The 17,318-nt window shown below is 30.4% G+C and overlaps 1 protein-coding gene across 1 annotated transcript in view; it reads right to left on the bottom strand.

The window, feature by feature from the left end:
- Nucleotides 1-8,287: 8,287 nt before the first annotated feature.
- The window catches only part of LOC129941927 (U-scoloptoxin(05)-Sm1a), an 83,791-nt gene continuing 74,760 nt past the window's right edge, over nucleotides 8,288-17,318 (bottom strand). Inside the window, exons 2-3 of the mRNA XM_056050707.1 lie at nucleotides 10,571-10,628; nucleotides 8,288-10,029 (exon numbers count right to left, since the gene is read on the bottom strand). Coding sequence (XP_055906682.1) covers nucleotides 9,899-10,029; nucleotides 10,571-10,628 — 189 coding nt within the window. The 3' untranslated portion in view covers nucleotides 8,288-9,898. The remainder of the gene's footprint in view (nucleotides 10,030-10,570; nucleotides 10,629-17,318) is intronic.

Raw genomic sequence — 17,318 nt, 5'->3', positions numbered from 1 at the left:
TGAAAGCCGATTTTCTTGTCTAAATTTGCGCCTTTTGTATATATTTTTAATCGTCTGTACTTAATTTGGGTTTATGTTTCGATTTTTCAGGGAGTACACATATCATTTCGTGTTGAACGAAAACAAAAGATTAACTAAACTCAATAAATACAAATTAAACTGGTAGTTTTATTCATTGCATTTTCCTATTAGCTGATTTTACTGTTGTTGTTTACTTATTTGCTTCTTTTTAAAGTTTTTTTTGATGGTCCCTTAAAACGCTTAGGAGAAGAGCTTATAAATTATCGAAATGTTACTTATTGGTCTATAATTATTGATATCATCCTATCGTTGTTTCTTGCCATTGTTCAGGGATTTTTTTTTTGTAGTACACTTCGTTAAATATGTTTGTTAAAATATTGAAAAGGGAGTTTTTCCCATATTATAACATTTCTGATGATATTCCGTCATTTCCATGGCTCTTTCAATAACTTCTTTGCTTATCATAGGGGTATGTATCACTATTGATTTATGTTGTCTATATTATAACTTCTTCTGTCATAATTTTGGTTGAGGTGAATAGTTTTTCAACAAATTTAGTTGAATTTTTATTGATGTCTTTTCGGTATGTTTAAACGGCAGTGTTTTGTTCCTTCATACTTGTAATTCATTCTTCACCTCATACAAAATATTATTTCTGATACATATTTGGTGAAATTTTGAGGAAAATGTTATTGAAATATTTTTTTGCTTTACTCTCTCGAAAGAAAACACCCGTAACTTTAATTTTTGCAACATATTTGTTTACGTCAGTTTGGCTTATTACAAAAAATGTCATGGTCGCATCCCAGCTTCCTTTTTGATATTGAATGCCCCTCAAGAGGTTATGAATATCCCTACACACTTAGGTACATAAAGTGCAAACAATAATGAAAGGGGCATATGATAATAAATGATACATGTACCGAACATTCTGAATTCGTGAGTTACGAATAGTTACACAGTTCTTCCATAATTAGGATCACGAGTATTGAGTATGAGTATTCCAAAAACGGCCACAGTTTTTAGCTATAAAGTTTAGTGGAATTAAAGTTTCGGACAAAAGATCATTTATAAAAATAAGTACTGGGTCACATCACCTTCTATTTTGTGCATATCAGATTTGAATCCGTCCGAAACGTAATTTCTAACGCATCGAAGAAGACGTTCATCGATACGAAATGCACGTATTTTCCTATAGTAGAGCCTTATTTCAAACTCTATCAAATGCCCATCAAATTTAAAGTGTAAAAATCTTACTAACTCCAAAATGATGTAAAGATTTGTACCACTATTTGGTGCAGTAAGCCATATGAAATTACCGTATCGACCGTCGGTAAGGTTTCGTTTTTCAAGATATTTTCCAGCTAAAAATTTAGCAACGTTCCTGGAAAAAAGTGACGCAGGTGTAACTGGACGAGGGTTAGTGGAAGATGAAGATTTAACCTTTTAAGTGAAAAGCTGGTCAAATTCTGTTTCCCATCTACTTGGAAAGATACCTGTAGATTATTGCCGATGGGAAAGCTTACGCTGTAGTTTTTGAATTTTTAGCTACTTTCAACCTAGCCTGAGCTCGTAATTGTAAGGTTTTTTGCCTATTCCCTGCCTAAAATACGCTCAGATACGTTTATGAATTAAAAACACATTTTCGGATGACTAGGTCTTCTTTTCAAGTAATCCCCTTTGTGTTCATAACAGATTGGACTTAAATTCAGTCATGTGAAAGGAAAATAATTAATTTCATGTTAAAAACTAAGAAAACAATCTAATGCTACTATTTAAAAACTGTAATTTAAAAACATACTCACATTTACTTCCCTGCCATTGTCGTGCAAATTTATCATCATAATAAAATCAAATGCCTGCTTTACCTCAAATTGACTGTCGTTTTAATTTTACTGCGGACGTTCTACAATTTGTGTATTTATATATAAACGCATCCTTGTTCCGGTTTCAATCAGGAGTTAGTTTTTCAACAACGGAAACTTAAATCTTTAAGAAGATGAAATGTTAACAGTCGAACTGTTTGTTCCGAAATCCGAACACCAATTATTTTAATAAATATGATTTAAAATCATGAAAATAATATTTTTATTTTTAAAATCATTAAATGAAAATAAAAATAAAAATGAACCAGCATAGTGTTCAAATATGCGTTTCGCCCCGGTGCAATGGTTGGGCTCATCAGAAGATGACCATTGCACTTTGTCTTGACGCATATTTCCTCGAATATATCGAGATTCCATATAATATGAGCTACATAGAGCTACTGCGAATTATATGGTTGCTACAAGTCTTCATAGAAGATAAATTGTAGCTGTTTTTATTTCCTTGCTAAGGGATTTAAGAAGATGAAATGTTAACATTTAAATCTTTAATCCTGATAACCTCTAAATACATAGCATAAATCAAACCATACATTTTTTCTGAACTTGATCTATTTTTTCCTTATTCTCGGTAAAATTAAACATTCCACAAAGAATTAAGTTCCTATCGATAAAGCACAGTGTCGTTGAAAGTTTGAGACCATCCCAGTTGGCTTTTACAACGATCTCGTAGGAATTTTTCCCTTAACTGCTGCAGATTACATTGCTCATGTACTTCTGTTTTTGAAGTATTTTGCATCCCCCATTTACTTGTTAGACCTTTAAGCCAACCAACATTAAAGTATTTCAGACATTGGGCCTATTGTGCAATTGTGCATTCTTATTCCCATGTTTTGTTTTGTTGTTCGTTGCATAAGCAACATGAAACATCTACTTTTATTCAAGTTAAGCTGCCTATATAGACTAGAAAAAAACCAATGCTAATTAAACACTTTTAAGAGGGGAAATAATGCGCAAAATTTTCTTTTGAAAAAATATTTGCCGAGAATAGAAAAAGACCCATGATATATTAACGTCAAGTAATTTTTTTTTCCATCTTTATTTTTATAACAACTGTGTTGATACAACATTCAAGATCCTTGGCTATCCGTTCTTCTTAACTAATTTTGAAAGTTTTAAGAGCCAGCGGGCAATTGCATGACTACAATGCATATAAAGAGTACATTTTTGCCTCCTGATTATTATTTTTAGCCTCTGAGCAGCTCTGCCACTCTGTCTCTATTGCAACCCTAATGAATCATGGAAACACAAGCATAATGTGGAAGTATTTTTCTTTACATAACTACGTAAAGGGTATTTTTTTCATACTTTCAACATAGTTGGGGGAATAAATGTCTTTATGAAATGTTTTTATATTTGATTTTTTTATTTCAATTTCCTTGAGGATGTATTCAGTATGAAAATTGTACTAAAAGTATTTTCTTGAAAGATTGTTCTTTTTTTGTAGACATGAACACGAACATGAACAAGAGCCTTCTCAGTACCAAGAATGGTGCATAGCCATATCCATAAACAGATGCAAACCCGACCAATATCATTAATTTTACAGGAAGCACATGGTGTCACAATAAGGACATTAATAAGTATCTAAAGGCTGAAACATTTGTATCAATAGCTGAATATAAGTTCCCTTAATTTCTATTAAATTTTACCTGCCCGAATATCATATACCGCTGAAATTGCTTAAAAATATATTTCTTCTAGAAGGATAGATAATGACCCGATAAATGTGGTTTTGGGTCAATGTGGTTCATATGGGCAAACTCAGTTCTGTCTTAATTCCTAATAAAAAATCTTTTGTGGGGCATTAAAATATACTGTAGCATTTACTAATAACCTCCTTCTGGAAGTATCGGAAAAGAATAAGCCGTACCATGAACAGAATAAGGTGCAGTGAAATGAAACCAACTTTCAAAAATCGTTCTTATTGTACTCTGCAAAAGTGAAATGAAGTGAATATCCCGTATTTAGTCACATTGCACTTTAACTTTGCACTCACCTTACCTCGCTATCAATCAAAAACTATTATATTCCGTAAATTTCTTTCTTAAAAGAATACTTGCTCTTACACATAAAGTGTAATGATATTTAACCTGTATTCCTTCTTTAAAGTAAAATAAAACGGAGTAGTACCAGTGACATGATGGTTAGTGCGATGGACTATCATCCGAGAAGTCTTGGGTTCGATCCCTGCCTGCGCCACCTAAAGATTTATTCACGGGTACTGCCTTTTGCTAGGAATTGACAAATTATCCAAGATTTGCCGTTCGGATTCGGCTTAAAACTGTAGGTCCCTTTTATCCCTGACAACAGTACTCGCACACAGGAATGATTGAGAGTTGTCAGTCACTAGGCCCTAGTTCTCAAACGGACTGTTGCGCCACCCAATTTATTTATTTATTTTATTAAAAACCGACTTTGTTCTTCCTTTTACAAAGCTTTATTTTTAATTTGAATTCGGCATAGTTTCACTTTTGTAAAGTGACATTAAGACGTTATTTCATGGCACTTTATTTCGACATACAATTTTATTTCACTGGTCGACAAAATAGATTTTTTTTTCTGTTGCCCAAACAAAAGACTCGACTCTCGCTTTTAAATTTTTCTTTTACCTCTAAAAATGCTAAAAACAACCAAAAGACGGGTTCTTAAGTTTAAGTTAAAACTCAAAATATCTCTTAACAATGACGATTTTAAAAAGTACAAATCTTTCTCTTTTAGATACAATTTAAAGAATTTTAGTATCTTACTTGGGTTTTTGGAAATTCCCATTAGTTATTATGAAGTTTCGAGAAAAACTTGAATTTGATACGTTTTAGTTAGTTTTTAGTGCTGATTTCTAATCCATACACTAATATTAAATCTGCTCAAGTTTAAAAAATACCCGTTTTCAACATTATTTTTGTGTAATGTATTTGAAAAAAACGATATCATATATGTACATATGCAGCGTTTTCAGAGTATATTATTTTTGATAGTATCGTTCTGAAAAAGAAGCTAAACTCAGTGCTTTCTACACTGTCATTTAAGCTTGAGTGCAACAAATAAAGTTATATTTTAACGAATGTTTGATTTAATGTTCCATTAAGGGTTTTAAAATCAGAGTACATAGTAAGAAATAAATCACAAACAATTATTAAAAAAACAATTCTTATGTCCTCATGATCATCGTTTGAAAATATCGACTTGTCAAAAAGTCGATTAATCAAGAATTATAACACCAAATCAATACTTACCTTTTGTAACATAAGATAAAAAGTTAAAAGGTGTAGGAAGTTTAAGAGCCCACATTAAAACATAATGCATACCCAAGAGGAGGTTGCATGTATTAAAAAAAAAAACATTTTTGCAGTTTTTTATAAAGGGAGATGGATATGGAAAGCCACCGTATCACAAAAAACAACAGAATACTTCTTATATGAGCATTTTTGCATTAAAAGGCACGAAGACCTTCGATTTTTAAAAATATAATGTAGTGTGAAGTATGTACTTTACACTACTCTTTCGATCGATTTTGTGAACTTACTAAAGTGACACTGTAAGTTCTTAATGACTATGTAACGATTAATATTTGTTTGGGATTATTACAGGTAGAATAAATATGTAAAAACCTAGTGATGTCATTTATCACATATTGGATTATAGCCTATAATTTATCCCCCTTTAAGGAAACTTAGTGTTGTCTACTCAGGCCAATTATTTTACTGGAAACATGGAGAGTGACATTTCTTAAATTAAATAAAGATCACAAATTTCATTTAAATGATGTAGTGTTTCAATACATAATATGAACGCTTAAACTTAATAATAAAAGAGAAATACATATCATGAAAAAAAAAGTATTTTATATGTACTTTATTTGCGTTTACTTTTAAACCCGCAAAATGGATACCCCTGTGCAATCCTGAAATGTCAAATTAATGGCTGAAACACAAATACGCTTCGACTTCGTCTGAGTTACGTTGGGGCTGCTTTGAGGTTGCTTTGCATGACATTTCCAATCACGATTGCCACATTGGTCACCTGTGACCAAATTTATTTATTATTTTTTCACTTGGGGAATGGGCATTTTGTATTCAACTTGGCCATATTTTTCGGAAAGAAAAAAAGAAGTTCGACAATTTGAGTAACGAAAACGCTCTTTTCTTGACTAAACAGAAACAACGGTTAAACACATTTAAGCAAATTTGTATACATAAAAACTTTATTAATAATATAAACTCTTGATCGGATTTGGACCTATAGAAAATTATCTACTTATTATATAAGCCGTAAAATTCTCAAAATACCTTATTACTTTTAATACAATTATTGTAAAAACAAACGCTTTACATTTATATTTATGTATATAGAATTTTTAAAACGACTGCTACTAGTTATTTAAATCAAACCTTAGTAACAATAATTTAAAAAGTTTTTTGTCGGATCTCGAAATTTCAATATCATCTCTGATCGATTTTTTTTTCTAACTTGGTTTTTCCCAAAGATGAAGTAATGGAAATAACGAATCTAATCAAATTAAGTTTGTTAGGGATTTTGTAAATTTATTTGCACGTAATTAAAAAATAAATGTCATCTGCATAATATGGAAAATATGTTAAGAAAAAGTGAAGAATTCATTAATTTGTGTTTACAAATTTTTCGGACTTGAATTAATTATTTTCGTCATTTTTACCTACAAGCGGTCATTTTTATTTTAAAATTTGAACACAAACATTTTTTTCAGATTGGCAACCGTACTTCCAATATGACATTCCTAAAATGGCACTTCTGTCATTAGCAGCTGTTATGTTTTCTCAAAATAAAAAACCAAATGACTTTTGATATCAAAAAAATTAAATTTATATAGGAAGTATCTTACACAGCCTGATATAACCAACAGGAATCCCTCCAAAAGCATATTTATTTTGTTTGTTGACTTTTTTACAGATGTTGAGCTGTCAGACAAAGCAAATATTCAGCAAATTTTAACCAGAGCTTCCGTTTGGAGTCACATTGCGTCACATTACGTCATTTCCTTACGATTGCCAAATGAAACGTGTGGTCGAAGCTTCATTGTGATAGCAGGTATTGAATTCCTATGGCTGAACTCGTAAACGTCAGGCGAAGCCAAAGCTAAAACGTGTTTGTGTTTCAGCCATAAATTCTCTCCATCAAACTTTCTAAGCTCGTGTCACTGCCTATTACGCAGCTGAAGTAAAGCCAATTTTTTAGGCCATCTTCAAGTGCAGAGCAGAATGAAAACGAAAACCACAGCGGAAAAATATTTGTGTAGAGTTCTGTCATCTGTTAAAAACAATTGCTGCTGTAAACAAAAAAGTTTTGTTCTAGTTCAAATCTATTAAATTAATAAAATGTTTTTTTTTTTCAAATAGTAATGAAGATAAAGAAGATTAAATGTTAACAACAATAATCACCTCTGAAACTCTGTTTTTATCGATGATAACGAAAAGAAAGTAAAACTTCCATCTATGCGTGTTAGCCCATATCTGCAGAACAGGCAGACAGATGTAAGTTTTAATAATTTTTGGAAATAACTTTAAAACAAGTACTTAATATAATTTATAGTTTGATGACATTGAAGCAAATGAAAAGGTGTTCAATTAAAATTTTCATATGCCACCAAATATATTTCGAGGACTATTCTCATTGGTTGAAGCAAAACTGTGTGCGGTGCGAAACACAAAACCAGAAGATGAAATAACTCCATTAGAGAAGTTTGCAATTGTTATCGAGTAAATAATTTGTTTTAATTATACCTACACAATAAAGTCATACTAATAATGTTCTTTTAGATATTTAGCAAGTGGTAAAAAAAGGTTAAATACGGAACTCCATTGATTAACATTTTATTGAGCAGTTAGCACCTGGTTTTTTCATTTCTGCAGCTATATTGCTCCAGAGGCTCGCAACGGCTGAATTATTTTTGGGAAGCCTATGCTCCAACTTCCAAACAGCTTCACTGGCTTCGACCAACGAAGCCAGTTTCTTTTTTCCTTTTTTTTTTGAGAAATCAATTTTTTTCTTTGGTTTATTTTTTGGAAGTTGAAGTTCACTGCTCGTCTTCACTTCTTGCACATCAACAATACGTTCTTCAATATCCTGAGTTCCCAACTCAGAAATGTATTGCTTATGAATCCCGTAGAGTTTTTATTTAGCGCAGTCAATTTTTCAGAGAAAAGATGTGTCGTATTTTTTAAAAAGTGAAACCCCTTGCACCATTTTTACCAATCGGAAGGTTGTTTAGGTATAAATAATTAAAAATTAATAGATATTTATACATAAGTAAAAACACGGCAACATAATTTCGCCGTGTATCCTTTTGTTTTTAATTTCCTGTCGATTGCAAATCACATGTACATATAATTAAAAACGAGTCCATCTAAATCAATAAAATTTTATTTCATAAGTTTGCATTAGGTTCTTACTATTTTCAATCCTAACACTTATTTGTCATTCTATTAATTGTAATTAAATGTACATTTTTAAATTAAAAAGAAAAGAAAACTAAAACATGAACATATTGAACATTTCACGGCAGCTCCAAATTATACTTTTCTCAATGAAATAGAAAATCAATCTCAATCTAAATTAGCTTGAAAATATTTTTTAAGATATTATATTTTTGTTTGTATTAGTTTTAATTATAAATTTTACTATAAGTTTATACGATTGTATAATTTAGAATTTTTTGCACATATAAGAATGTGGATGTTTTTGTTTTTTTTTTTGTTGTATTTCCGGCTTACTACTTTATAATTTTGGTTTTAATATCTTACAATAAATTCTTATGTACTCAAGTTATGATGTTCCATAACTATTTAAATTTAAATAACATTTAATTTGTATTTATTTTGTATGTAAGTAAACTGTTTATTGCTTTCCTGTTGTTTGGTGTTATATTATACTACTTAATAAAAATTTTACTTTGACTATCCTCTATTAACCGTTCGTTTTAGAATATTTGGCATATTAACAATTTATATTTTTTCAGCTTGCATTATAGCACTCTATAAATTCTAGTTTGAACGATTTTTTTAAAATTTTATTTAGGTTATTGTGTTTGTCTTTATAATTTCTTTAAAAAAAATTATTTTAGGTAAAAATATTAAATAATGGAGAACCTTTCAAACAACACATTATTTAACTAAGAGTAAAATACATAAGAAATATTATTTTATTAAATTTACTGATAGCTTTTACTGCTAAACTTCAAAATTGAATTAAAAAATATTTAGTTATTACATTATTTATATTTTAAATTGAAAGATATCATAAAATATTTATTTCTTTTTTGTTTTCAGTTCATCACAAAAGCTTAAGAGTTTAATAAATTTGCAATGATACGCCAATTTATTTAATAAACAATTTATTATACAAAATAAAATAAAATTTAGTTTAATATATTAATTGCTTTAAATAAAAGAAAAAGCTTTTTTAATAGTTTTGTATTGGTTTCACATTATTGAAACAAACCAATGGAATACAAATTCTACTGTGCAATGAAATGATTATATTTTGTTTAATTAAGTTTTTGGTAAATTTTGGTAAATTTTTAGTGTATAGGTGAGTTTATTTGCTATTCAATTTTTGGGAAGACTAGTGTTCACTACTGATTTTGATAAAAGCTAACATATAAATTCAATATTGCATAGTTTAACATTATTTCGAAAAACATAACCTTGCAAGCAATTTTTATAATTTTTTTTTTTAATTATTAAAGGTCCCATGTGTATGTGTTTTATATTTTTAATAATGGAAAAAATGCTTGAAATTGCATAATTTTTAAATATTACAATAATTACACCAGAAATAACTGGTTGTGCAATTTCTTAAGTCTAAAATAAAAGAAATATTATAATTGTATTTATTATTAAAACATTATATTAGTTACTGTTAATTCGATGTTGATTTTGTTCATATATGTGTATATATATTTATATATATTACATATATTTATTTATTTTATTAATAAAAATGAAGGCGTAGAATTTTCAGTGTGTATTAACAAAAATTGTTGTAAAAACAACTGTGAGAAAAAGCAATAGTATCGATGATGATGCTGATTTAGTAGATCCATTACAGCCCTCTTCTGTGCAGCAATATGTTTTTGTTTCCCATATTTCTATTACGAAAATAAATAAAAGAATAATATTTTGTTATTTTAAAGAAAACTTAATTGATCTTATAAAATAGAAATAAAAAATTACAATCACAATCTACCAATTCTTCGAGTGTAGATTTCAAAATTTAAAAGCCACTTATCAACAAATATGACGTTTCCGTAGAAATATGAACCCATTTAAAAAGTGACTTACTAGCGCTTCTCGTTGTTACTTTTTGTTCAGAAAAACACTCTTATGAGAAAAAGAAAGAATGGAATTATTATCACAGAAGTGCCAATTTGGTTCTTCAATTTCCATTTTTACCAATGCAACCTTTATTTTGAAAATTCTATTAACTCTTTTCTTAGCAAAAAAAATAGATATAAAACTTCTACAAATGAATGGAGAATGAAAAATTAACACCTTTCATTCATTTTATACCTTTTGTTGTAAGAAGAAATTTTTCCATTTAAAGATTTTTCATTTTCTTAGAATATTAAAAAATAAAATTATATTTTCAAATAGAAACACAATAATAATAAACAAAACAAAAATAAATACCTTTTTCGGCACATTCGGTTGCACAATCTCGGACTGTAGATAATTCGCTTACATATTTCTGAAAATAATTAAAATAAAAGCTTTATGTAAATAGTAATTGAAAACTTGTAAAAGTATTTAAAAACGGTTAAATAATTAAAGCAAATCTAATTGTATCAAAAGGCGTGATGGGTAGACCGTAGGGCTTGGAAAAGGGAGGAAAAGGGAGAGGACAACTTCAACCCTTAAAACCTTCGGTCCATAAGTCTTCTTCCGAGTATGAGTAAATTTTTTAATAGAGCTCTGGCGAAGTGGGTTGCGGACAACAAATCAATTCCTGATAAACAGTGCTTGTTTAAGGAGGGCAATGATACACTTTGTGCTGCTTCTAAACTTTTTTTTGATACTGACAATGGAATAAATCAAAAATCTATTGTACAGGTGCTGTTCTGTTTGATTTGCAAAAGGCTTTCGACAACGGTTGATCTTTATGTAAAACTGAGGATGCTTAGCATAAGCAAACCATTGTTGTATAAGCTCTATGATATGGTTAACGGTATAAAGTTTGCTGCCCAAAGTGGCGATGTTAATTCTACCAAAATATTACAAATTTAAAAAAAAATGTTCAACAGAGAGCGGTGAATTCGCCGATTCTGCTCTTCAACATTTGCACCAGCGATCTTATAGGTAGTCTTACCAAGGGCCCGTAAAGTTTAGGTTATAAGAATTCTCTTACAGAGTGATTTTAACAAGATTCAGCGGTATTGCGATGAAAATAAACATCTAGAAGTCGGTGATAATTCTGTTCTGGACTCCGTTGGCTAGGACCCCAAGGGAAACGGGCAAGAATCGGTGCAAGATAATCATCGTTTATTTCACGTACATATTTATAATTGGACAGAAATATAAATGCTGCTCTGTCGAAACGACTGTTTTATACAGAGAAAAGGCAATTTTCTACATAGCTATGTGGTTCAACGTAGGTTGCTCCTTCCCGAATGGAGAAGTTTCGGGTGTTCGAGCGGCAATGCTTGAGACGCTGTACTGCTAATCTACAATGTCAGACGAACAATCGTGGATAGGCGACTCCTTTATATGACATGACACAAGACGGAGCAAAACTCCTTCGGTTCAGTGAGGCGGTGTCTGAACCAGACTTGGTGGCTTGATGCGGCATTAGTCGTAAGTTATGGATAGTTAGGTTAGTTGTTTATTTTTACTTGCGATATATAGGAACTTTATGGGAAGTTTTGCATTAGTGCAAAATTTCGAATACGAGATTTTATTCAAACATGATATATTGCGATAGTAGAGATGTCGAAAAAAGTAGGTCCCGCGATTCCGTCCGGTCTGTTTTGTCTGTCTGTCCAAGCTTTTACAGCCTGAACCATGGCGTCGATTGAGTTCAAACTAGGTAGTTAAGGTTTTGAGCAGATTCGCGTATATATATAATCTCTCAACAACTGCATACCAAAAAAATTTTTAAAACAAAATTTAAAAATTTTATATATAAAAAATTAATTTAAAAAAAAGTTTTTTTTTTTATTTTTAAAATGGCATTTAAATTTTTAACGACAAACTTATTTTTCAGGTAAAATTTTGAATCTTAAAATAGTTTCTTTTTAAAATCATGTTAACTGTATTAAATGTAACCTCCTCCAATCTCACCAGATCAAATCCTGTGCATGAGCCCGAAAGAGCGTATTATTTTATCTTTTATCCAAATTAATGCATTTGCTACACATGAATCTATTTTTATAACTATAACTATTGTGAATACCAACGATGGCCGTCCGTATAGCGCCACTGTATGATATATTTAATCAACTCTATTTTAAGGTGTTTATCAAGAAGAAATATCTTGGTACCTTTGTATCTATGATTTTAAAATATTATTCTTTAAGACTACGTTTGTTTCACACATATTGAACTTGCCTTCGCATATATAAAAGAATAAATATTAAGTACAAGTTTAAGAAACGGGCCAGAAAATATATCTATTTTCTACTAGAATCACATATTCAACGTATGTATACACATTATGCGTGTAGAGGTGTAACGTACAAACTCTACAACTATTGCTTACGTGTCACTTCATAACTAAAATCCAAAACACATAAGAGCCTGACTGTACAGAACACATGAATAGCAATTTCTTGTACTTGTTAGTATGCTTGTTTCTTTTAAAATTTACCAAACAAAATAAACTGAACGTAATAACTCCATGTTTGCGCTGAAAACTTGTAGGAAAGAAGGATGTGATTGGATTGTAGTAGGTACCTTCTACCTTACAATAACATTCCTCCATTATCATCATAAACATGTCTTTATCTATCTTTCTGCATAAAGCTGAGTACACCAATGATCTATTCTTCATTCGTTTTAGACACCTTCCTAACTACACAATAATAGGCGATCGCTTTACAATTTAAACATACATGTTCTTCCTCTTTTTTATCTTCAGATAATTTACTTTCCATCCTGGTTCTTCTAATTTGAAATTAAAATCAAGCTTTACAAAGGAAAAAAGCTTTGAACGAACTAGTTGAATACACAAACAATTGTTTTCGATAAGTATGCTTAGAAGTATATTTTTAATTTCAGTGATGAGTTGTCCTAGGATGAGTTGTGTCTTGGACACCTTTTTAGACAGATCAAATGGCATTTATATCTTTCAAGACAAACTTATTTAATGGGTATATTTATAAACCTTATAAAAGTATATTTTTATCGTTGCATACAGGAGCAAGTTCGTGTGATCCAGTCATGCATTTTATTTTGTCTAGCTTTAAGATAGTTTTTAGAATGAATTGATGTAAATTAATTTTAAAAAATAATTAATTTAAAAAAAAAACACGGGCGTAATAGTGTCATGCCAGATGTCTCGGGTTCAATCTCTGCCTTTGTCATCTAAAGTTTTTTTTCACGGGCAAGAATTGTGGAATTGACTAATCATCTAAGAGTAATTCTTCTCATGAAAAGTGCTCTCTCAAATTAGGCGTTCGGATTCCGCTTAAAACTGTAGGTCCCCTCCATGCCGAAACATTACTCGCATCGCACACAGAAATGGTTAAAAGTTGTTAAACACTAGGTTTAGGTACCTATGTATATAAATAATGGTAGTTTGAAGTAAACGGTCTTAATGTATCAACTCATTGCATGGGAAACATTTAAATAAATAACATGGTGCCTATAAATCTGACTGCAGTAATGGGATTCAAAACAAGGATTTATGAACAAGTCAGAACGAAATTAAACTATATACGAAATAGTAATTTAAGCTGTTTAAAAAACACCTAAAGTTTCAATAGTGTCAAAGGTTTTTATCAGTTTTAAGGCAAGCTGCAACTCAGTTGTATTTTATAAACTTCCCACAGGAAGTTTTTACTATTGAAAATTTTAATATTTCTCGACCAACAGCCGTTCTTTTGGGATACCAATAAACCAATAAAGCTACCATCAAAAGTAAATGGCGCAAAGTTTTTAGTAAAATGTTAAAGCCACTTTTAGCGATTTACTAGCTTTAAAGATGATTTTTCAGATTTTCAATGATTTTAACATCCTACTTTCTCTTAACAATAATAAGCTTAAGTTAAAATCACGGAATGGCTACTTTAAATTTTAGTAATTATTCTAATAGGAGAAGTGGATGGAATGATCCACTTAACAAATGGGAATTCTAATTAATAGGTCCGTTTAAGAGTAAATGCTTTGTTTATGTTCACGAACATGCCACTTTTCAGACCATGTTTGGATGGTCGTTTTTTAATATAAACATGAATTAGAAATTAACTAGTTCGCCAAACGAAAAGAAAGGTTTAAAATGTTTAGCTCCTTAAGAAAATTGCTAAATATATAGCAAATTGATAACTAGTCAATTGTTTAAACCTTTTAAAATAGACTGTTTAAAATTTTGCGATTATAATTTTTAAGTTGTTTAAAAAGAACATATGGCAATTTTGTTTATGAGGTTTGAATAAAACCTTAAATATTGAAAAGATACATAGGTAGACTTAAAAAACCTTAATTCTCTAAATAAAATATTACTTGGGAATTTCATTCCCTAACTAAATTAACGTGTTAATTTTAAAATCCTTCATAATTCTTTTTATTAAGAGATATGTTTTTCATAAGAATATTATCGTTATCGTTATCATTATCATTGTCATTATCATCGTAGTTGTTTCCACGCGGAGATGCAAAGTTTCACAAAGCTAAGCTATGAGCACATGCTATACATACCTATATGTATGTTTGTACGAATTTGAAAGCTGTATAGCTATGAAAATACAAAACATTTTAAAGTTTATCCGATGACGTTGTTTTTAGATACAAACAAAAACCCCAAGGTATACATTATACGACATAATGGTTTCTGTTACCTATACTTTCATTACACTCACTCTTGCACGCTATATCTCTTCCTCTCTCTTACACTTAGCTCAAGGACCTCTTTGCTATAACATCCTTCTGAGTTTGCTTAAAAAATTGAATGTTTACTTTGCACCATACTATAAACATACATATGTATGTACCTGCTACAGCTTGTCCCATTTGCATCGTAAAAAGAAAAGTAAACACAAGATTGTCCCTAATAGATAGTGCTCTTAACACGTTCGGAAAATTCCATATAATGTACTTCTGGCTCGTATGACATATTATAATCTTTCAGAAATGGCTATACCTACCTATAAATATAATACCCGTATGAGAAATTCACTTCTCCTCAATGCAGTCTTCTAAAAGTTCCCGCGGCACAGCGGCGGCGGTAGTATGACATTCAAGATGTCTCAAATACAAAACATACACGTTTTAGTTATACCTTGGAAATCTCACTTTGCTATGATTTTCCAACAGACAAAAATCGATTAATAAACAGGTGTTCCTTGCATTTGATATTTTGTTCTGTGTGGATGGCTTAGGTTTGTATGCAATGTAGATTAGGTTTGTATGACATAGAGTAGTTCAATAGAACAATTAGAGAAATTGTCCAATCCTATAGTACTATGGCAATAAAGCTAAGCTTCAATTTTAAAATTTTTCAGATAACAAAAAAAAAATGTATTGGAAAAGTACCCAACACCTTATATTTACAAACTTTTCATATACATAACTTTGATTTAAAGCATTTCTAACCGTTTAAGATGAAAATAGGAACAATTTTGACGTGCATAATGTAACGAATAGAATATCTTCATAGAAATCTAGCATAATATTAATATGTGTAATGATTTATGATAACAAATTGTCGAAAATTCATTCAGGAAAATTTAAGAGAAAATATTTGTTTTAGTTTCTTTCAAGGTACTTATTAAAAATGTGAATGCTTATTATGAAGTATCCGCTTCAATTTGTTGGTGCTACTACTTCCTTAAGATGAAAAGACCATTTGAAAAGAACTATCCAAAATCGACCAATAGTTTTTCTTTGGTCCACTTGCAAAGCCTTCTTCTAGAAAAAAATGAGAATAGGTACAAAAATTAAAATTGTTATTGAATTAAAATAAAATAAGCTTCTGTTAAATTCGGTTGCTGGTACTTTCACCGTTACTTTTAATGATTTCAAAAATAAGTTCCGGCATGAATCCTACAGCCTTTCGGTATAGTTCAACGATAATTCGCTTAACGCTAACTCAATTTAAAAATTAAGGGTTCTTTGTCTTTAAACTGACGATCACCCTCATTAAATAACTATTCCCAAGTATATTTAATGATGTTTAGTTCAGATGATTACAGCAGTTATTCAAGAAAGTGCAAATTTTGCTCCTCTATTCAAACCTTTAATATGCGCAGAGTTCGGTGCCAACTGCATGGATCAAAATATGTAAGATTATTTAGGAAAATTTCTTTCCAACAGTTCCTTACCCAGCTGCAGTAATTTTAGATGTAATGACCTCAACCTTAACTGTTCCGTAAAAACTAACAATAAAACAACCTTTCCTTCAAAATTTAAATAAAGCCTTTAACACTTTTTATTTTCTCAAATCGAGAAAATAAAAGGTTGGACCACAGGGCCAAACAAAATTAATAGTTTTATAAACTAAAAAACCACATGGTTCTTTTCCTTTTCCACATTATTTAAGTTTTAAAAAAACTCTAATAGTATAACTTTTCGTTATTCGTTAAGTAGCTGGTTTTTCTGAAGTTTATTTCGTTTTAGATGGCTTGCATTGTAATAACTTTAAAAGTTGTTTAGAGACCTACGTTTAGTCCAATTATTTATTAACTTCTCATAGAAATTGCGTGCGTGGTTTTCTAAAAAAAAGGTGAACATTTTGGTTAACCCTAAAGTAGTATTCACATGAGCGCGACTAACGAACGACGAATGAATTACAAAATGTGAGTTTATATACGTTTGAAGACATATTTCCACACAAATTCTTAACAAAACGATGGCAATATAGTTTCTATTTGATTTACGATACATACTTTTACTTTTAAACATAATATATTAATAAATTTAAGAAAACAAATTTATTCGTCGCGAAAAAAATTATAGTTGATACGAACTGTCAAACTTTATTCGCGTTCCACATAATCCACACTCGCAACGAATAAAATAATCTCGCGTACTTAACCTAAAAAATCATTCTTTTTTTGGTTTCGGTAGTAATTGGTGTTTGGCTGTCGCTTCATTCGCGACGAATTAAAAACTCTCATGTGAAAGAAACGTCAAAATCGACGAATATTCGTTCATTCGTTGGTCGTTGGTCGTGCTCATGTGAATAGTGCTTAAATATCTTACGAACCAATGACGTTAAGGACTTTAA

The sequence above is a fragment of the Eupeodes corollae genome, chromosome 1 (assembly GCF_945859685.1).
Source record: "Eupeodes corollae chromosome 1, idEupCoro1.1, whole genome shotgun sequence".
NCBI classification, from domain to species: domain Eukaryota; kingdom Metazoa; phylum Arthropoda; class Insecta; order Diptera; family Syrphidae; genus Eupeodes; species Eupeodes corollae.
This window is presented reverse-complemented; position numbering and strand designations above follow the sequence as displayed.